The 23,919-nt window shown below is 35.8% G+C and overlaps 1 protein-coding gene across 16 annotated transcripts in view; it reads right to left on the bottom strand.

Moving 5' to 3' along the window:
• Window positions 1-6,750: 6,750 nt before the first annotated feature.
• Window positions 6,751-23,919, bottom strand: part of KDM6A (lysine demethylase 6A) — a 236,272-nt gene continuing 219,103 nt past the window's right edge. For 8 of the 16 annotated variants that reach the window (XM_015127247.3, XM_015127248.3, XM_015127251.3 and 5 more), the window contains 4 exons: window positions 11,643-11,750; window positions 10,776-10,902; window positions 8,760-8,930; window positions 6,751-7,621 (listed from right to left, as the gene is read on the bottom strand). In XM_015127247.3, the coding sequence (XP_014982733.1) occupies window positions 7,592-7,621; window positions 8,760-8,930; window positions 10,776-10,902; window positions 11,643-11,750 (436 nt within the window). In that variant the 3' untranslated portion in view covers window positions 6,751-7,591. The remainder of the gene's footprint in view (window positions 7,622-8,759; window positions 8,931-10,775; window positions 10,903-11,642; window positions 11,751-23,919) is intronic. The other 8 variants (XM_015127249.3, XM_015127252.3, XM_015127256.3 and 5 more) reach the window with 1 other exon arrangement.

The following is a 23,919-nucleotide window of genomic DNA, read 5'->3' as shown; positions in this document are numbered from 1 at the left end:
CAATGGGTTAAAATACTAAGTGAAATCTTGTTGAGGACAGGATATTTGCATGGTGCCAAAGTATCACCCTCATAATTACCTATTCAGAAAATGGAAAATGTACTTCTATGGTGGAAATATCTGGCAGTCAGTACCTTAACCAAATGATCAAACAGCATCACAAAGAATAAGACAATCTGACATAATGTGCCTCCTGATGGGACACAAATATCAGGTATACAGCATCATCTATATGAAACTTCACCTAAGTTAAATGATACCATGAGGAAACAATAAGACAAATACAGAATGCAGAATAGTCTCTAAAAGACAACGTCCTGGACTTTTAAGTCAATGTCTTAAAAAAAAAAAAAAAAGGGTAAGTTGATTAAAAGAGACTAAACAGAAATAAAAACAAAATACAATGCATCTATCTTGATTGAATCTTAGCTCTAAATAAACAAAAAAGGAAAACAGACATTTTTGGGGACAATTGAGATTTTTCATTTGAACTGAATATTTGACACTGGAATTACTCTTATATATGTAATTACATTTTTAGCTTCTGCGTTTTTACAAAATGCATGTTGAATATTTAGGGACAAGCAACATGAAGTCTGCAACCAACTTTTAAATTGTTCAGTGAAAATAATAATAAAAATGTGTTTATCTATAAAATGTGAAGAGAAAGCAAATATAAAAGAAGCCAGAAACAAATGAATATGTATCATATGTAAAGTTCAAAAACAGTGAAAATAATTTATGGTGTTAGAGGCCAGGCTGACATTACCTTTGTAGAAGGCATAGTAATAGGAAGGATGAATAAGGGGGCCCGTGGGACACTGGTAATGTTCTATTTCTTTATATGGCTGGTTACATGGGTGTTGGCTTTGCAATAACTAAAGTTGTACTCTTACGATTTGTGCACTTTATGCATGTCATATTTCAATACAAAGTTTATAAAAGTTAAGATAAAAGGCTCAAATAAAAATTTAAATATTCTGTCATGATTATTTAATAGGAATAACTGGAGAGTTGAATGGGGAGGGAAGCAGGGGATGATAAAAAGGTAAGATGAAAGTAGTGAGAAGAAGGGAGCCAGAGTGGAAGCAAGCCTAAAAGGCAAGTTTCAGAATGTTAGCATCTTGTGGCCTTTCCAAGTTAGCTAGATTACCTACTGTGACACACAGCTCTTCGATGGGCTCTTATTCATGAGACTTTCAGCAGACTGATCTTTTCTGAAGGAGATGGAGACCGTTTTAGAGAAATTCTAATGCATGGACTACAAACTCCATCTGATCTAGAATGCTATATAACTTGCAGGTTGACCAATATTTTTAAACTATACAGATTCTGTACACAGCAGTTGTATTTTCAAATCTTTGGTAGTTTTTCTTTTTTTCCTGAAACGTTTGATGCATCAGTATCTCATATAGTTTTGAACTTGCCCTCCCCCACCCAAATGTTTTATGTACCTTAGGCCAGAAAATCTTGCTGATCATAGATCTGGGTGCTGATTCCCATTTATTAAACAGCTTCCTCTCTATGTGCAGTCATCTCAAAAGTTGCATCCAACAACCACATTTCATAGGATAATGGCATTTAAATCACTTGTATCTGTTTTCTAAAGATAACATTCTTATCTAGTTTCACTCTGCCAAATGTATTATTCTACCACAAAGTAGTGAGCTGAAGTTAATGCTTAACTGCAATAAACTATACAAGCCTCCAAAATCAGCGTATTCACTTTCTCCTCTTTTCTCCGTTCTCTTTAGTTGATGTTGTATCTGTGCATTTTTGAAAGAGGGTGTGGTTCAGAGTATTGCTTTGTGTTAATCATACCTTGAATCTATTTGAAGTCATCTTTCTCTCACACACAGTTATAATTTAAAGCCATGAGTATAGTCTTTATGTTCATTAGAAATCTCTGTTGGTTCATATTAAAACATGTTTAATCACTTGGAAGTAAAGTACATGGCACTGAATGGTTTTAAAATCCTGAGAAAATAGTGAGTACATTTTTTTTTTTCAAATTGACACATTTAAAAATCTTACTTTGCATATGTAAATCAGATTCCTATCTTAGACTGGTAAATTGCCATTGGACCAAGAGTTTAGAAAAATGCATAATCTTTACACTGAGAATATCCTACTCTTGCTCACTTTTTTCTTACTTTTTTTTCACCTGCCATTACTTTAGGGTGGGAAAAGCTCAACAAACATCATTAAGACTTAAAAACAGAAATTTTCTCTTCCTCTATCATTTCCATTTTCTAATTCATTGTATACAACTTTACCCTGATAATTCACCACCTGTTTCAACCACTATTGTGGGTCCTAATGCACGTAAACTCATGTGTCCTTTCCATTCAAAGAGTGCAAAAATCTAGGATAATGATGTTGGGAGGAGGTAAATGTGACTCCCAAAATGCTGCTTCTGAAGACAACGTAAACACTATGCTACACATATGATGTGCCCAGGAGAGCCCTGTTTTATAGCTGTTGCCCAGGCCAACTATTAATAATGCCTCCTTTCAATCTCAAAGGGGTCCTGGTTTGGACTCTAAAAGATATGGTCATCTTAATTATACAAGTTTAAAGATATCTTAATCTTGTTAAAGAAAGACTCAAAATGAAAAGTTTCTTCCAAACATCACTGTGGAGTAAGCACTCAGAAATTCCTATTTCTCTACAGAGGTAGAATAGTAGTTGCTCTGGAGTTGGATTGCTAGAGTTAGAATCCTGGCTTTACCACTTAATAACCATGAAACCTTCAGCAACTTACACAATCTCTCTTCGCCTCAATTTACTTAATCTGTAATGATGGGAATAAAACAGTACTTAAGTCATTGTAAGGATTAAATAGAATGTAACAAAATACTTAGCACTGTGCTTTGCACAGATTCTCAGTAAATGGTAGGTATCTTTAGGCGACACTGAAAAATGCCACTCTCATTTTCATTTCCCTGTTCAAGTAAAACATCACACGGGTTGCTTCAAGGTAATATTTACAAAGCTATTACTCTGTAAAGCATTTTAGGATAATGCTACACAATGTCTAAAATGGGTGAGATTACCAAAGACCAACATAATTTCGTATCTGGGGCTCCTGAGAAGACCAAACTGACCTGTCACTCTCAAATTCAGTACCTTTTCCCATCCATGACAACCAGGTTGTTGCTCCACTGAAGGATCTCTGGCAAATGTTACCAACTGTTGGAAATTCAATGGAATCCCTTTAGTCCTCATTGCAGCATGCTGTGGTTTTTTCAAAAGATCTAGCTTGTCTACCACCACCGTGGCTCGTTTAAGCTTCCTTCTTTGCAGTCTGTCTGCCCTTTATGTGCTGTTTATTAGCAAGTATTTGGTCCACTTTTCTCCTCACTTGATCCTATATGATCTTACGGGCTTTAAGCAGCACCTCAACGAACAGCCAGATACATACTTCTGGTCCAGGCCAATCCCAATTCCAGACTAGCATATCCAACTGCTAATATCTAAGCAAATTAGATGTCCTACAGGCAGTTCATTATCTTCTGCCTCCAGAACTCCACTTCTCTATTTCCTATTCCAGTTAGAAGCACCCTCATCCATGTGGAAGACATCTAATGAGTTTGTGGACTTCTTTCAAATTTGTGCCCTTAATCTTCACCATATCCTAAGTTCAAGCGCAAATCATCTGTTCCCATGAATTTCTATGCTTTAGAACTATCCTGGCAGCAATGTAGGTCGATAGAATCTGTTGAAACAGGTAGGAAGACTACTGCAAATTCATTGGTCTTCTTTTGCTTAAATCCAGTGGCTGGTTCCATATTAACTACAGGGTAAAGTCTAAACATCACTCAGCCAAGGAAACTTTCCAACTTTGGGTCCTTCCTACCTTTCCAGTTGTCTTTTAACACACCACCCTTTAGGTCAAACTACTAGAAGTTCCCAGATCTTGCTCTATAAGGTGTGATGATGTAACCCCTGCTGCAAAGCAAACCCCAATACTACCCATCTTTTACCTCTTCCAGGTTCTGCATAACATACTTAAATCTTCCATCTTAGATGTGTATATGGAGAGAAGGCAGGGATAATATCTTATTCATATTTGGTTTTCAGGGAATGCTAAATGAATATTGGCTAAATAAAAATCCATACGGCCAGGCGTGGTGGTTCACACCTGTAATCCCAGCACTTTGGGAGGCCAAGGCAGGCAGATCAGGAGGTCAAGAGATTGAGACCATCCTGGCCAACATGGTGAAACCCCATCTCTACTAAACATACAAAAATTAGCTGGGCATGGTGGCATGCGCCTGTAGCCCCAGCTACTCAGGAGGCTGGGGCAGGAGAATTACTTGAACCTGGGAGGTGGAGGTTGCAGTGAGCCGAGACTGCACCACTGCACACCAGCCTGGTGACAGAGTGAGACTCCATATATATATATATATATAAATCCATACAACGATAACTTAAAAATTTCATAACCAGGTTCTCTTTGAGAAGCAGACACTTCATTTGAGCTAAACTTGTTAATATTATGTGATCTCAAATTTCAATTGACCAATTACTAGCATTTTGAAGAACCTGTCAATTTACTACTTTGGGAAAGTTACTTAGACCTTATTTCAAAATACAAAAGCCTCTGCAATCCCAGCACTTTGGGAGGCCGAGAGGAAGACTTGAGCTCAGGAGTTCAAGACCAGATTGGGTAACATAACGAAAATCACTACAAAAAATACAAAAATTAGCCAGGTGCGGTGGCATGTATCTGTGGTCCCAGCTACTCGGGCGGCTGAGGTGGGAGAATGGCTTGAGCCCAGGAGGTTGAGGCTGCAGTGAGTTGTGTTTGTGCCAGTGCACTCCAGCCTGGGTGAGACCCTGCCCAACCCTCCCCTTCCCCCTCCCCCCAAAAAAGACAAAATACAAAAGCCAAATGTTTTAAACTGATTTAACCTATTAAGTTCAATTGCTGTACTGATTGTTAAGTTCTTGCGTTCCTATTTAACTGGTGGCAATGGGAAAAGTATGATTTAGCTCCCACTTTCTGGATCACATCTACTTTTTCTATGCACTGTGTGATTAGCTTTTTTCTCTAAAAACGTGTGTATTAGGATGTAAACTTGTTTCATTATTAAGGCACCTAGAGTGTGCCTTAATGGGACTTGCCTATACAAATAGTAAAAAGAAAAAAAGATTATTCTGTCTTCTAAAATCTTAAAAATGCAATTATAAAGGATGTTCAATTGAAGATAAAAAAGCAGTTTGTGATTTCAATTATCTAATTGTATTTCAGAGTAATGCTGATGTGTTTGATTTTTACTCCCAATCCTCTACCCAAGACTAGGTTCCTGAATAAGTATTATTCTTGACATAGAATCCAAATATGAATTATACTAAATTTCTCTTAAATGTCAGATAATTTATCTAAATGTCAGATAACTTATTCTCTTAAATGTCAGATAAATTAATCTTGGCAATAAACTATCTTAAAATCATAGAAAATAAGACAGTGTCAGTAAGATAAACTAGAACAGGTTAAGAAACATTTAGGTAGTGGTTCAGCATTCTTATAATCTTTGCTTCTTGATGGTTGGCTTGCAATTTTCGTTTGCAAAAATGTTCGTCTTGAGTTATTCTCAATAACCTTTGGATAGGAGATTTTACAAGAAAACCACTTAAAAATATTAGTGATTAAATGTCCTGAATAGCATTTAGACAAGCATTCTTGCTCCATAATTAAAATAGATTTGGATTTCTTTCCTTCTGAAATTATAATTGAGATGATTACTTCTAGTAGATAGCCAATATTTACCAAATTATTAACTAGTCGAAAAAAGTATCTCCATGCTTTCAACCTTCAAACTGTTTCTAAGAGGACAACATACTCTAAATCTGAAAGAATATGTGATTAATGCAATCAGCAGGGCATTTCACTAGAAATAGAATAAGCTCTCTTTAGCCATATCTATATAATCTTGATTTACAGCATTCTCTATTCTCTATGCTTCTTCACTAATGCTTCCTGGAAAATTCATACAAAGAACAATATGATTAAATGAGAGTATGTGTCAAATGCTTCAGAAAATGGAGGTACAAATGCAAGGTGCTGTTATTACAAAATGAAATACTATCATTAATTAGCAGTGACTTGTGAACGCTAATATAGATTGCTATATTTTACTAGTGATGGGGAATTTGCAGCACTCCTCCCCCAAATCATGTCATGCAAGCAAAAAAGCATGAGATTTCAAAATTGCCTAACATTAAAAAATAAGTCTCTTAATTTATTTTCATTCTAAAATAGAGCCCTTCATCCTGAATCCCCTTTTCCATATAAAATGTTACTAAGTCATGTACAGGATTTGTCAAGCCCATATAACATTCCTTTTAAAATCTTAAGTTCAATCACTATTTGTTTTCTACTATTATACTACATTTTGGCAGCAATTGTTTATTGGTCTGTCATTGCAGTAATTGCAACTTAACAATAAACCAGTCTGACATTTTAGGTCTTGAGGATACATACCATATATATTTCTTTAAAAATAATCATACTTTTTGTAAGCAATACTTTACAGTAGACACCTCAAAAATCTACCATAGATGTGAAACTTAAAACGAGAAAAATTTAAGTTCTAAATATTTATACATATATATCCAGATTTCTATATATATTATATATACATACATAAGTATATATAAAATATATATAATCAGATTTCAAAAATGAACAAAAACTGGGCACTGTACATAAAGTCTTTTTAAAACTCAAACAATAGAAAACTCTTTAAACATTAAACAATTTTAATAAAAGTTTCTGTACAATGCTAAGCAGTTTTATTTACACATAGAAAATGTAATAGGAGTAGTGTTTGAAATTACAGAACTCCTTAAAATTTCAATGGCAGGTAAATCTGGAAAAAATAACAGCATTCCATTCACAAATATTTTCAAGCAATAAATATGTATTTATAAATAGTGTAAATTTACATCAAGATTAGAAACAAAAATCACAAATCTGAAGTTTATTCCTTAGTCTATGTGCAATCCATTACCTTTGTGACTTGGCTGTTAATTTTTTTAATGTTTTATTTAGGAACCAAAAGTGTAACCATTATGGTCTCAAAACAAGACAGAAAAACATAAAAGCAGTAAAAAAGTGTCTTACCTAACTTTTCACATTAAAAAAAAGTTGACCAAAGAAAGACTTAAAATTGCTAACTACCTTACAAAGAAATGACCAGCTAGGCTAGTATTTTTTTTCCAAGGAAAATTCTGAAGGGGGAAAAGACAGATGAAAACAAATTCATCAGCCCAGAAATAGAGAAATATAAAAGAGGTTGTCTTCAAGTCAGTAGTCTGTAAGATGTTGCCAGTTTTGTCAGATATATACAAAACATGGAAATTATTATTTTTTTGTGAAGTACAGCTGATCAGCTTTGTGAGAGTCCTGGAGTAGGAACAGTACTCTCTCCCGTCCAGCTGGTTGACACTCCGCACTTGGAAGGTTGCATAGACACAGTTTTCAGCCAGCAGCCTTACGAGATAGCTACAAAAACCAGTGGTGCAGAAGTGGGTTATTTCCTGAATAGCAGAAAAGGTCTCATTTAATGTCCATGGAACAATATCAAGATGAGGCGGATGGTAATGGAGGAGCCTGAAAATAAAAGTAAGGTAGGTTATTTTGATATACAAATTGTTAATAGCTCATGGCTACAAACATATAGTCTGCTTATGAAGTCAGGGGAAATAACTCTCAAAAAGTTCACCAGCCTGCTACACAACATAAAAGTACAACCTACCTTACTATCTCCCATTCAGCCAATTTTCCTAAGAGTCTAAGACCATTATCCTACTCAGCGTACGCAATTTTCTATATTTCTTCACCAATTAGTCAAAAACTCTTGGAATGTTATTAAGTTTACCGTTTCTTAAGATTGCTTAAAAAAAGGGGGGCTTCTTGAAAAATAATTTAACAAGTTACAATTTCACTAGTGACTGTCTTCAGAATCTATCTCAGCTAGGTAATATATTTTCTTCAACATATTCCAGATAATTTTCTTCTTCAAGCAATCTTGAAGACTATTCAAGTGAAAATATCAGAAACTAAATTTCAAAAAGTTTCTGATCACATATGTGTGGGAGACAAGTACTGGAGAAAATCAACAATTCATAAATTATCTCTGTTTCTATTCATAAAGCTATTGATCTGCTAAAGTAAAATGCTTCCCCCAAGCATCTGCTGTCTGAAATTAAAAACTGTGTGCAATTTATAAGTATACTTGAATTTCATAAGGTTATATAACATACCAGGAAGTTAAGCTCCATTAAATATTCCCATGAGGTTAATACTTCTGGCAAGGACAAAATTTTAAACAAATACAATTAGCTCTAAAAGCAGAAGTATATTTAAAAGCACATTTACTGATTCATTTTGTGGGCTCTAATAACCTACGTACACAAACATTTTATCAACTTATCAACTGAGATAAAATGACATAAAGGATATGATAGTGTTCCATCTAAAGCACGTGAAGATTTTTAAATGTAATTGTTGTAAAATTATTTAGGCTGGTCTTACCCAGGAAGAAAACTGAAAATGATATATGCCAATTTTATAGGAATAAATACTTGGAAATGGAGGGGGGAATGATATGAATACACCCTCATGCAATATGTAATGAGCCAAAGGGAAATTTAAAATATTTCATTACCTCCTACTTATCAGGTGGCAGAACAAACACTGCTGCTTCATAACCCAGCTAACTATGTACTCACATGTTGATTTGACTTACTAATGTAAATTGGTCATAGACTTGCATCAGGTCCTCCATTTTGTACTGTTCTAGCACCACAAAGTTTTCCAGGTTTCCGCTTGTTTTTCGTGCACAATCTTGGCAATGTACTATGTAGGTCTTTCGTGAATTACTCTCATTAGTGACAAAAAGCAAATCAAAAACCTCCACCTGTTTTATACAAGAGAAAAACGTATTCAATAGAGATGGTGGTATTCACTGTACTGCTTTAGTATAATCATGGAATTCTACTTGAATGAAATTGTGGACAGTGATCTCTGGTTAAGAGTAAGTGGTAAGAAAAACATGGCTGTGTTTGAGAATCTTTAACAGACCAGGTTTATTTTGCACCAAATCCAAAGACATGGGTAGTAATGCATAGTTAGGGGAATAATCAAAGGGAATGACATACTCATGTCATTGGAACCAGTTCAAAAGTTTGATAAAGGTCAACCTATTTTTAAATCTAAAACATTAGCATACAATCAGATGTAAGTGATCATTTTTATGTATTCATGAGTACAGCATGATTTTAGAAATAATACCTCTGTCTTATACAGAAAGATTGATGAGTTGCTAGGGTTCAGGTAGGATAAGGAACATCGCATCTAACTGGAATCTATCTGATCTCCTAATGACTTACTTTGGTCAGGTCATACAACATTAAAAAAAAAAAAATCAATGGATTCAATCATTTCAAATACAGGTTGATGTTAGAATTACAGAATTTCAAGGTTTGAAATGAACCATCAACAACCTGTCTTTGGCTTATCCTTAAATTTCTTCAATGACAGAAAACTCTTACGATCTCATGTCTTCTTTTAACAGTAAACGACAATCCTAGAGTTCACCATGTTATCCATTACTGTCAACAGGCAGCAATACAAACCTAGTGACCTGAGCTAGAAAATTGGTGAGCATTCAACTTGTCCTTCTACTTCTGCCATTTAATGAGGTGTCTCACTGATTTTACCCTCTAAATATTTTTTAATTCTTTCCCTTCTTTAATATTCCCATTGCCAGGTTCTAGTCTAGGCCTTAAAATAACAACTCTTAAGACCACTGCAATAGCTTATATATCACTGTCCTTTCCAACCACTTTTCTCCCTGAAACACATATCTCACCCTTAGCTGCTTGCTCAAAACCTTTTAATGGCTTCAGTGACCTTGGATTATCAAATTCCTTAAAACCATTCAAGATGTGCTACAAATTACATGCCACCTAGACTTACGAGTGGAATTTGCACAGTCTGTGTTCCAGCCAAATTGGAACACATTCAACCTTTTCTAAAACCTTTCCATTTCCCCGTTCTCTTCTTGTTCCTATAGCCCATGACAGTCTACTTCCGATTCTCATCACTTTTTTAGCCTACTGATATCATACTCTTTTTCAAGGATGGACTCAAATGCTAATACTTTTGTGAATTCTTATGCCAATACTAGAAGAAAAAAATCAGGTCATTTTCCCCCTCAGTGTTATCATTAAGTCCAACTTCACATTCATCATAGTCTCATGTACATTACAATTAGTTGTTTATAATCTCTCTGCTCCAAGTAGAATTTAAGCTCCTTCATAGCAGGCGCCACATCTTTGTTCCTACACTCTTGCAAGCCTTGGCCACACAATATTGACAAATGTATTGTGAATTGCACCAGAGAGGACTGATAATCGATCTGCCTAGAGTTATACCAAACATTCAGTTTATTGGCATTTGTGTACATCTAGATTGTTCCCAGTTTAAAATCTCAGACTAAATTTGCTGATTATCATTTGTTGAAGATCTACCACAAAAATGACTATGTAGTAGATACTTTTAAGGTTAATTTGCAGTGAAATATTGTTATTATCACACTGAATTTTAATATAATGGCTAAGTAACAAAATTGAATACAATATTAATTACTATAAACTGGATTACACAAAAGTATAAAAAAGTTTTTTAAAAATAAAGAGAAATCAAAAGTGGAGAGGGAAGAGGCTTTATAAAACAACTGTGGATAAGAACAATTACTTACTTCACAAATGCTACAGTAATGAGCTGGTTCTTCTTTTGTCCGCCCATGCCATATAATCTCTTTTCCTGCAGCAATAAGAGCTTCCCTCAATGTCTGACATTGCTTCAGAGTCCTTAGAAGACAATACCTATTGTGGGGGAGAAATTATTTGTGACCAGCAACTGAATATTGAATATTTTTAGCATAAAAGATATACCAACTAGAAATAATGCCAAGAGACTTGATTCTAATGTCTATGACATCATAATTTTTATTTCAATTTATCAAATACTCTCAGGTTTTAAAATGACAATGCTCAGGCCTGATGAAGACCATATTAAAACATTTAAAGTTGAGAAAATTGATATCTGGATATCAAAATATAATGGTCTTAGTACATAAAAACTGACTTCCTGCTTAAATGTGAGTTGCTAATTTTGGCTCTTATTTGGGCAAGTCAGTTAACCTCTCTGGGAGTCAATTTCCTCATCCTTGAAATAAGGGGTGTGAATTCCAGATATGAACTTCTATGATTCTAATAAGGCAGGAAGGCACATTATTTTTTTAAAATCAAGACTACCTAAACACTCATTAACAGCATCATCTGTACAGCTGCTTTTGAAACTCAAGTCCATAAGCAGAAAAAATATTTATGAATTTAGTCACTACAAGATACGATATTCATTTAACTATAAATACTAAAGAAAAAAGTATGTCTTCATTTTATCTTGAAGGTAACAGTGGAATCCATTCATATTAACACAATTTAACTTTTCTTATACCTTTTCTAAACTCAGGAAGCTAACAACATAGTAAATTCTCACAATTTGTACTGATTCTCCTATAGTTTTCTGTCATTACTTGGAGTTGTTTGCTCAATTATCTTACTCTCCTGTGAATCTTAGTGGCTCAGGTTCTCCATTTGAACGGAGAGGTTGAACTAGATGATCTCTAAGGCACTTTTCAGCTCTAAAATTCGGAGACAATGAAAATATCCTAAAGAGAAGGAAATGGGTTTAGCAACTGAGTGTTGTCTTGAAAGCAAAGGTCTTATCTATTGCATTCCTGCTATCTACTTACCTACTCACCACCTAGGGCAGTGCCTAGCATATAGTAGCTTAATCAATATACAACTAAAATTCAAATTATAAGTACTAAAATATTTAATTTACCTTATTTTATATTTCTTTGTTATTTTATAAGTTAAGTTACTATGTTAAAATATTGTTATGTATCCAAACCCATGTATATTAACCCAGCAGTGGTTGGGGAGGCGGGGAATAACTAAAAACATCTATAAAACCTGTTAGCTTATTTAATAAGTATAAAACAATATTGATTTCATAGTTGTAGGCCAATTCCTTAAGTATCATATTTAAAGACTGCACTCTCAGCTTGGCTTCAACAATTCTTGCATATTTAACTTAAACATTGCTTTAGACCAGCGGTCCCCAACCTTTTTGGCACCAGAGATCGGTTTCGTGGAAGATTAGTTTTTCCACAGACCTAGGGGGAGGGGCAGGGGGAATGGTTTTGGGATGAAACTGTTCCACCTCAGATCATCAGGCATTAGCTTCTCATAAGGAGCAAGGAACCCAGATCCCTTGCATGTGCAGTTCACAATAGTGTTCCTGCTCCTTTGAGAATCTAATAACACCACTGATCTGAAAGGAGGTGGAGCTCAAGCAGTAATGCCAGCTTGCCTGCTGCTCACCTCCTGCTGTGCAGCTCAGTTCCTAACAGGCCATGGACTGATACTGGTCTGCAGCCCAGGGGTTGGAGACCCCTGCTTTAGCCTGTGGTTGTGTGTCAAGGTTAGGACAGCTATCGATGTATACATGCGTGCCTGTATAGGGCACCAGGGAAGGTAGCAAGTAAAAATTTAGATCATGGCAAAGACAGAATATAATTCAGACTCTGTCTCTAGCTCTTGAACAGCACCTGCTCCTCTCTTCTTCCCTCCCCATGTCCCATACAATTCACTTCTAAAGGTACAGATTTTACTGAACAAGTTTTCCAAGTAGGGCTTCAAAATAAGATCTCTTATAGAAAAATGCAGATACCATTGGAAGACTTCAAACTCAACTGTCCTTCCACATGGCCAAACAAAAATAATATAATAAAAGTAAATAAAAAATAAGAACCAGAGAGGAGCCATGTATTTGCTATTTCATATACATTATGCCAAGTAAGCCTCCTAACCACCATGTGGAGAAAGGTTATCTCTATCTTGCAAATGGGGAAAAGGGAGTGCAGAGAAGTTAAGTTTGTCTAATGTCATAAAGCTATTTAAGTGGTTGAGCTATGAGTTTTTAAAAGAAAATTTCAAGCTTCCCCTTACTATCTCACACTGTACCCTTCTTTTTGGTCTCTTTTCACATCTTATTCTCACCCACTCCGCTTCTTGTGAAGATGAGATTCTTGGGCTCAGGAAGCACAGTTTTTCCAAACACACAGCCTTGGTTCTATAGAGTATCAGGCTACTTGTTACTCAGCAGGTAAATTTTCATCTTCAATGCCACTGACTACTTTGGCACTTAGACTGTAGTTTACAATGTATTGTTAGTTTGGCAGTTTCATCTTAAAAAAGGCATTATATTGATTTCCTGCAAGTAACAAGGGGTCTGAGATAAGGCTGCTAAGAGTAAATACTAAGCCTTAAGTAGTCAGTCTGCTTCTGGAATAAATTCTGCTCCAGAATTTATATTTTATATTTTGTGTGATACCAAAAACTTAGAAAACTGACAGTTCTATTAATCTTATCTGAGGATGAATAACAAAATTGTGATTTCTCCTTGCCTTTACTTTTTTAACACTGAAAATTTTTGTTCCTTCCCATTTTCAAAAGGCAGCAGTTGGAACAGAAGGAGAATTTAGAGAGAGAGAGGCTCTTATGGAGTCCACAGTAATGAGCAAGTCCTAAAAAGAAAGAATGTGATTCAACTTAAGGATAGGGAAAAATAGAAAGTAAAGTGATTTAGGGAAAGGATCCTAGTAAAGAAACAGATATAATATTTAAGACTTAACAATAACCTGTTCTGCTTTGATTAGCCCCAGACTGATTTTATACAAAGACAACATTTAAGTACATTAAAGAGCTAAAAAATAAAAGCTAAACAATCAGGATTCTCATTTCCTCTTAATTTTAGTTTTGCTAAATTTCTGTAAGTTTACCTTACGGTAATTAATAATTCAATTTGCGGGCTGGGCGTGGTGGCTTGTGCCTGTAATCCCAGCACTTTGGGAGGCCGAGGCGGGTGGATCACCTGAGGTTGGGAGTTTGAGACCAGGCTGACCAACATGGAGAATCCCCGTCTCTACTAAACATACAAAATTAGCCAGGCATGGTGGCATATGCCTGTAATCCCAGCTACTGGGGAGGCTGAGGCAGAAGAATTGCTTGAATCCGGGAGATGGAGGCTGTGGTGAGACGAGATCGCACCATTGCACTCCAGCCTGGGCAACAAGAGTGAAACTCCATCTCAAAAAAAAAAAAAAAAAAAAAGAATTCAATTTGCTAAAAACGAAAGAATAAATCATTTGCAAAAGTTGTAAACACATAGAAGATGGAAAATGCTATTTTGCATACATGCACTTTAGAAACAAGATCAAAAATGATTTCAGCAGCTAGAAAAGCAGGAAATCCTTTGACGTTTAAGGATCAGTATTAGCTTCAGGACCCAATCTCTGTTTTTAGCTGTTTGGATGAAAGACTACACAAAAAGGCAGGGGACAAAGGAAGTTCCAGAACGGAAGTAAGGAAGAGGCTGATTGAGAGCTTGGCATATTTGAGGTTATATACTAGAATCTAATCCAACCAAAAAGTGATCTGCAAAGATGAAACTTAAAGAGTGATAGAATTTTAGAGAACAACTTCACACAGGGAATAGAATGAAAATACACTTGCAATATTAGAACGAGAACTGAATAAAATAATATGTAGACAAATTATCAAAAGCCTTACTTATGGGCAATTAATGCACAGTATATTCATAAATCAATACATGAGGACATTAGGCAAAAAATAAACATAGTATGCTATGGATACTAAAAGGAGAGAGATCATCTTCAGGTGAGGGGAAGTAGAGAATCACATACGTTTTCATACAGAAGTTGAAATTTCTGAATCAATTTATTTATGAACAGGACAAAGAGGTGCGGGAAGGCACATTCTGAACAGAAAGAATGCCACAATAAGGTAGTATGGGGGCTTCTTTAGGGAACAAACAACTGTTCTTACAAGATTTTAATCTTCGCATTAAGTTTCTGGGGCAGGAAATAATAGGAATGAAGCTGTAATATTATATTACATCAAAGTTAAGACAACACTGGGGGTTACTCTGACATTCTAATGGCAATGTGACTCAGTTTCCAAAGTAAGTTACCAAACAAATATCAATGTGGAGATAGATGAAATATGGGTTAACTTGGTATTGCACTTTTAAATGCTTTATGGTAACAGTCTCAGCCACTGAGAAGTAGATAACAAATTAACGAACACCAAGAGGTGCCTTGCTCTGCCCAGTCTGCCTTACTGAAAGAGCCATGTAGGAAAAGCAAGCCAACATATGAGCTCTGAAAACTCTCTTGCCACCTGTCACTCCAGGGTTGTGTTGTCCTAGGACAACAGTGGGTATATGAATGTCAATAAGGCATCTAACAGTTTTATTTACACCAACCACATGGCTGAAAATCAAGGTCTCAGTCAATGATAAAATGCGTATCTTAAGAACTTTAAGCTCCTAGATGGAAAAAAAAAAGCATGAAAGCAGATATATATTAACCATGAGAATGCAGTTTTAGAATTTTTAGATTTTGTTTGGTCAGTGTTATCAAAAAGCATTATATATCAAACCCAACAGAGTATCAGAATACTGCCAGGACTACAGCAGTAGGATCAATGCTAACTATGGACTGGTCTTTATGGCTATACCATTATCTATGCACACTGTTGGAAAAATCTTGTTCCATTATTAGGTCAAATGGGTGTGGAATAAAAAGTTGTATAACACTATAATACCATATTTATCCATTTAAATAAGGGAATCAAAGGAGAGTTAATACTTATGAGTTTGCTTTTACATTTTGGAATTCTGTGTTTGTGATAAAATATTTTATGTAGGTAGGTAAGGTAATAACCTATAATGTATGTGAAAGAAAAGGGAGCAAAAAAATTCTTAGTTCTAAAAAAGACCTAACTTGTCTGATAAGATTCACTAGGTCACCATGAAAAAGGTTCCCAAAGTTCTTGGCATAGAGCTCTGAAAACCTATTTTAATAAGAGTTCCAGGTGATTCCTGTGATCAGCAAGTAAGAGAACCAGCACAAATCTCTTACTCCATAAGTGTCAAAATTAAAACCAGTGTCTCAGATTTGTAGTGTATTTTTCAATAGACACTGGTAAAATATCAACCTCACAAATCACTGCGTTTTTAGGGTTAGAGCCTTTAAGAGACCATAGAAAGAGCTGTAGAGTGGGCAAGAGCAGACTCTATACCTAGACTCTCTGGGTTCAAATTCCAGCTGCACACTTCTTTCTGTGCCTCAGTTTCCTCAGCTGAAAAAAGGGGATATTTAACTTACAGTGCTGTTATAAGGATTACATATGTTATATAAAATACTTAGACTTGTGCCTGGCAGTTAATGCTCAACAAATGTTAATTATTTGAACATGACATGTCAAATTCCTAAACTGTATTAAAATAATCATATAATTACTAAATTAAAGTTATTTAATTTGAAAACATTGTATGATGAATGCCAACTCAAAGTATAATAGTTAACACACCAAAAAGAAAATGAAACAAGGTTATTCAAAAGGTGTTTAGTCTGGATTCCATTAGATAAGGGTTTTTCAATCTCAGCACTATTGGTATTTATAGCTGGGTAATTCTTTGTTATGGGGAGCTGTCCTGTGCACTGCAGGATATTTAACAGCAGCATTCCTAATCTCTACTCAAAAAACCTAGTAGCATCTCTCCTACTCAAGCCATGATATTGGCATATGTCCCCTGGGAAAGGAAAGCAGGGGGAGGAAAAACTGTCCACATTTGAGAACCACTACACTAGGTCCAAGAATATTAACTAAAAAAAAGAAGGTAATTGGGGTTTCTATAAAATAGTAATAATTACAACAACTACCATTTGCTGAATGCTTACCCTATGCTAAGACTCACATAACAGTCATAAAAGTTATTTTAGAAAGACAGTATTATCCCCATTTTTCCAAAGAGGAAATAAAGACTAATAGGTTTAGTAATTTGTCCCCAATCCCCCAGCCAGTAAATGAAGAAGCTAAGATATGAAGGCAGATTAGATTCCAGAAAACTACACGATGCTGCCCTTCCTGTAATATTTTACTGGGATATTAAATAGTGTAGACTCTAAGACTTAGGAAAATAAAAAAGGATGGGCAAATAATGAACACATAGTGATCATATATACACAAAAGGCACAGAGAAAGCACATAAAACATTAATATTGTGCATATAAGATGGCACATTTAAAAACTGAAATATTGGCCAGGCATGGTGGCTCATGCCTGTTAATCCTAGAACTTTGGGAAGCTGAGGCAGGAGGATCCCTTGAGCCCAGGAGTCTGAGACCAGCCTGGGCAACATAGGGTGACCCTGTCTTTATTTTTTTAATTAAAAAAAAGAAACAGAAAAAGAAAGAAAAAGAAAAAATATAAAACAGTGCTTTATAAGATGGTCAAAAGAATGACAAAATAATATGACAAGAAATTAAGTTTGTGGGGAGTGGTTTTCAATGAGCTCAGCACTGTTGAAATTTAAGAGAACTTATTTTCCACCATTGGCTTATATGTTATTAATATTTTTAGAATGTGTTATTGTCTGGCAGATTACAGGGGGTAAGACAAGTGAATGTGTATCTTGAAAATTAACTTTCTACTCCTCAGCGTACTATTTGATATGCTCCTCCTAAATCTAAGACTTCCTAACATTAAACTTTTCAGAGGAAAATGCACTCCTTGGCATTCTGTTTTTGACATATTTTAAAATTTACTAAACTACTTATCGTGGTGATTTAAGTGGAACTCACAAAGTTGCTGGTGAACAAACCAACATTTCCAATGTATTGCAAACATACTACTATTGCACTAGCTTGACAACGGTCCAACATGACTATAACAACTTATAGCATATTTGTTGGGGGTCGGCTTTATGAACTGCACCTGTAAGTCTATTTATTCTGAAAGCCTGTTATCTACAGGGAAATCTCATCAGTACCAACAGTCTGCAGAGCTCATCTCCTGCACTAACACTTGATTCCTTTCAAATGTCCTGTTAAAAAAAATACTTCAGAAGGCAAAACAAGGAATGTATGAGTCTTACGAAAATGACGTAAAGAGTCTTAGTATTGTACAAAGAGAAAAATAAAATATAGGCCAAAGTATTGTATCTCAAATATCTTAAAATGGGAATCGTGAATTTGCAGAGTGATGGTTTTTGTGTGTTTTTTTTTTTTTGAGGCAGAGTCTCGCTCCATCACCCAGACTAGAGTGCAGTGGCTCAATCTTGGCTCACTGCAACCTCCAATTCCCGAGTTCAAGTGATTCTCCTGCCTCAGCCTTCCAAGTAGCTGGGACTACAGGTGTGTGCCACCACACCCAGCTAATTTTTTGTAGTTTTAATAGAGATGGGTTTCACCATTTTAGCCGGGATGGTCTCGATCTCTTGACCTTGTGATCTGCCCGACTTGGCCTCCCAAAGTGTTGGGATTACAGGCGTGAGCCACTGAGCCTGGCGAGGGTTTCTTTTAAATCTTAATCTACCAGTTGTAAAATTAAAACCACAGGATAAAAATCATATACTATGACAAAGATGGGTTAAAAAGTAACAATAATCTCCTCACCCCTAGTTTTACGTTTTCAAATTGCCTTTTTAGTAAAACTTAATTTACTCAGGACCCACTAAGGAAAATATCTCTGACATAGTTATGCTGGAGTGAGGCAGGAGTTAAACAAAAGTAAACATCATTAGTAGTTTTTGTCAAAAATTTACCCCAAATACAATTATGAGAAAACAAATCCAGAATGTAGAACTCCGCACAACACAAAGGTATGCTGTCTTCAAAAAGAAAATGTCATTAAAAAAAGACTTTCACAGGTTTAAAAGAGACTAAAGAAGACACAATGACTACATACTCAATTAAATGTGAACCTTAATTCAATATGGATAAGGGTGGTAGAGTGAGCAGAGGCAAGCACTTAAAAAAAAAAAAAAAAGACATTTTTGGATAGTTGGGGAAATCTAAATGTGGACTGTGTATTAACTCATACTACAGAATTTCATGTTTCCTAAATATGGTAAATCATGTTACAGGTATGTAGGAGAATAACCTTATTCTTAAGACGCAGGATGAAGTATTTGAAGTGGTATGTCATGATGTCTGCAAATTACTTTTTCATATAGCTCATATGAAAAAGTGCGTGCAAGCATGTATGCGTATACAGAGACTGCTGAATAAATGTGGCAAAAACTTAACTGATGAATCCAAATGAGGTTACACAGGTATTTGTTGTACTATATTTCAACTTTTTTTTGTACGTTTAAGAAATTTCAAAGTAAAAGTTGGAGGAAAAAGTATAAACAAGTTGGGGAGGAGTACAGCGATGTGTTACACATGTAAATTTTATATATTTTAAAGGAGACTAGATATATTAACCTAGAAAAACTGTCATAGTTGATTGAATTAAAGGAGATCAGTACCCTTGATCTTAAAGTTTTCCTTTATTCATTTCTTTGTATGGGCACTGCTCTACCTTAAAAATAGCTAATGGTTCGGAAAACTCAACAGCTAATACCTTAGCAGTGACTGCCTATCAGCCAGCTGAGGGCTACAAATGTATTATCTCAGACTCCTTTTCTAAGCAATAGAACCATACATCCATCTAGTTGCTATTTAATAGAAATTTCAACTTAAATCTTGTAGGAGCAATTCAAGTTCTGCATGTCTAAAGCTAGTCAAGTTGATAACCATCATTCTCTACACCCAACTCATTTCTTCTTTATCCCCAATTTCATCAACAAGCACAAACATTCCACTGTCTGGCCCAAGCCAAAGTCCAGCAATACAGATTTCTCCCTTAACTCTACCACCAATCAATCGTCAAGTGTAGTCTATTTTACCCTCTAATCTTTGTCTCTCCTTTTGTCTGAACTGGAGCAATTACCTTCTAATTTATGCCTCTAAATCTTCTGCCTTCCATTTAATGCTTCATCTTGCTACCAAGTGATCCAACATGCAAATTTGACCATTATTTAAAATATTAAAAATGATAAAGACGTCTCATTGGCAGTCACTGCCAATGTGAAGTCTAACTGAAATTTTTAGCAACGAAAGTTTAAATCTATCTTCAGCTAACATGAACACACAAGTATGGCATAAACCAGGGAAAGACACTTAAAAGTTTGGTCTAAAGGAGAAATTAAAATTAAGTTCATTTGCAGAGAAAAGTTATTCATTTAACAGTTAAATGAAGTCAAAAGAGAAAGTTATGCACTGAGCTGCCACTTAAATTTTCCTACGGAGTTAGGCTGTGAACTTTTAAGTCGAGTTCACTACATTATCAAATGAAAGAAGTAATCAAGATAATATATATTCTTTGGACTCACGTCAACACAGGAAACATCTGGAAGAATGTGAAGCAGAATATGATTAATGTATTTTAGCAAAATGGCTAGGTTGTAGAAATTCAAAGAGATTTGCTAAATGACTTACTCAGATAAACAGAACTTTATGGAATCACAGGGTCCTTAAAGACCAGACTTGAATGGAAAAGTGCAGAGAAAAAGCAAGAGTGATATTGACTTGCTTAAAGAACTACAGGCGATTCATTCTCAAAATGATAATGAGGAGTCAGGAGGTGACAACAGAAGAAAACACCATTTCCCATTATTAAATAACCCAGTGCAAATACAGGTTCATAATCCCTTATTATAATCCCACAAAATTTTCATAAATCTTGCATAAACTCAAGTGGCGCTGAAATTTGACCTGGGGCTACTTATAGTATTCACTGAGCTCATTAGAGTGACTATTTCTATGTTTTAGTGCTGAAATATTAATATGTTTGATCCCAGGATACTGCAACAGACCCGCTGGGAAGGTACAATATATTATAAATGTACTCAATAACCTTTTCTAAATCTAAAAAACATTATTTTCTTTTAAACTTTTAAGTTCAGGGGTACACGTGGTCTGTTATAGGTAAGCTTGTGTCATGGGGGTTTGTTGTACAGATTATTTCGTCACACAGGTATTAAGTCTAGTATCCATTAGTTATTTTTCCTTTCTCTCCTCCCACCCTCCACACTCCAACTGGTCCTAGTGTCTGCTGTTCCCCTCTATGCGTCCATGTGGCCTCATAAGTTAGCTCCCATTTACATACCACATTTTCTTTATGCAGTCTACCACTGATGAGCATTTAGGTTGATTCCATGTCTTTGCTATTGTGAATAGTGCTGCAATTAATATATGTGTGCATGTGTCTTTATGACAGAATAATTTATATTCCTTTGGTTATATACTCAGTAATGGGATTGCTGAGTTGAATGGTAGTTCTGCTTTTGGCTCTTTGAGGAATCACCACACTGCTTTCCACAATGGTTGAACTAATTTACAATCCCACCAACAGTGTAAGTGTTCCTTTTTCTCCACATCCTTGCCAGCACCTGTTATTTTTTAACTTTTTAAGAATAGTAATTCTGACTGGTGTGAGATGGTATCTCATTGTGGTTTTGCTTAGCTCCAAAACACATCTGGCCTAAAGGATTTACAATAAGAGACTGTGAAGCTGTAGTACTTCCAGTGAAGCCTTTACTGAACCTTCCACTCTTTCAGAAGAGCCTTCCTCTATGCTGCCCCACCATGGTTTCTTACCAATATCTCTATCATTAAAGATCACATGTTTTAATGGTTTGACGGTTTCTCAATTCACTTTGAGCAGTCTGAGAAGTGATCAAATCCCTTTCACCTAGCACAAACCTGGGTAACAATGCAGTCCACAATAAACATTTACTGAATAAAAAGAACTGGGTAGAGCTGAGGGAGCGAGCAGATGAGAAGGCACAAGAAGAATTTTGCTTACATTCTTTTTGGTTGAGCGGGCTTACCACTTAACTATGAAAGCCTAAAAATTACACACTGTAGAATCATAGTATTTAAGAATTAAAAATAACAATTGAGGGGGAGAGTTAAGGAAGAAGACTATGTTTGTATATCTTCTCCATTTCATTTCTTACATTTAGCTGATATTTTTTCTTTTAATATAGCCTATAATTCGTATGCTCAACATATACAGAATTAATGCTTTATTAAAAGATGATTCAAAGGAAAAAAAGGGGGAGATGTAAAAATTGCAGTTCATATTAAAGATGGTTTAAAATAGCAAATGGAGTGGTAAAAATATTAATAAATAGAAAACAATTCAAGCACACATTTAAAGGCAGCAGTGGGAGAAATGGCTGACAAGGCAAGTGGGAATCAGATTTGAGGCATTCACATGCCAGGCTTAAAAAGGTAGATTTCTGAAGAAAGTGTACATTAGTGCCTTTGCAGATATACAACAGTTGGTCACTGGTGACCTCAACAAGAGAAGTGTTGGGCTTACCAAGGGTAGAAAGCCAAACTGCTGTGGGTGGCAGAGTGAACAGGAGATGAAGAAAATAACTCAAAGCAGAGGGAAGGAATGGCAAGGGAGAACCATTTATTAAGAACTGGCACAGCTCACAAACCAGAAAAAACCAACACCACTTCATTTTTTGGCAGGAACTACTAGATTTGAAGACCAGAGCAATGATGTGGATATAACAATTACACGGCAAAACTGTGCTTGTGGAAAAAGACCTCCTTCTCTATTTCTGCAACAATTCAGTCTCCATGCTCTCCTGTTATCTAGCTCACCTATTTCTTTTTCTTAAACAGGCATATCCCCCACAAAGTGCTACCCCCAACTTTTTCTTTCCTTTTCCTCTCAAGACAGTCACAAATTCCTAGGTAGATGACTCCCTAGTCAGCTTCTTCTAAATAGCTCTATCCAACTCTTTAACTGGCTCCCCAAACTTGTCCCCAAATGAAGTCATGTGCCATAAATTCACTCAAGCACTTTCACAGACAGATAGGGGTTTAAATCTTGGCTCTACCTCTAGTCAATTGAATGACCTTGGGATGCTGTGAGAAATAAGTGAGTACAGTCTGGGAAGCACTTTGCTCAGTGCTTGGCTAAGTGCTAAGCCCGATTTATTAACTAGCAATATTACTAAACCATCTAAGTATCCATACTTAAAAGCCAAAGAATCTCTGATTCACTCCTTTCTCTTACTATCCAAAAGTTTGCTCTATTTAATAGCTAGAAACACCTTTATGAAACCTAAATTAGATCATATTAATTAAAAACCCACCAAGAGCTCTCCAACAGAAGAAAGTCTTAAGTTTAGTACACAAAGCATAATCGGCTTCTAACCAACTTTTACAACTATATCTTACTCTACTACTCATCACACATTGCGCTCAAGCCAAAACATACCACCAATTATTGTCAATAAACATATAGCAGTTGTATCGTATATACATTTAAGCTCACGCAAATGCACAGCAGGGAGGGTAATCAGGAGGGAGGGCAAAAAAGAGCGGTATAGGGGAGAGAATGACAACAGGAGGAAGAGAACATGAGTTGGAGTATACATTTGCTATTCTTCTCCAGAGTTCCTCTGAGCCTTTCAGAATTACCATGTTGAGCATGACTTTAGTGGTTGAAGACTAGAGTTATTCATACAACATGGCCTCTCTACATAAGCCAACTATTTGCCTGGAGCTCAAGAGAAGAAAAGGGATTTACTCCTTCACTGGACGAAAACATTTAACTGTGCTGGACTTAAGGAGATATGCTATGTAGGCTATTTTATGGATGAACTGGGGCATCTTTCTGATGGTGCAAGAGTCTGGTTTTAAGCTGGCTTAAGTGCTATTCCTTTCTCTTCTCCCTGCCTCCTCATTTTCACCCATCACACAAAATACATTCTTCCCCAGAATACACAGTTTTTTAAAAAAAAACCTCTCTGACTCCTTGGGCTGGAAACATCAGTGGATCTATCACCAAATTTCTTTCAATCTATTTTATTTAATTGCACTAAGAAAGGAC

This window comes from Macaca mulatta, chromosome X (genome assembly GCF_049350105.2).
Source record: "Macaca mulatta isolate MMU2019108-1 chromosome X, T2T-MMU8v2.0, whole genome shotgun sequence".
NCBI classification, from domain to species: domain Eukaryota; kingdom Metazoa; phylum Chordata; class Mammalia; order Primates; family Cercopithecidae; genus Macaca; species Macaca mulatta.
Note: the sequence above shows the minus strand (reverse complement) of the source record. Positions and strands in the feature narration are given on the sequence as shown.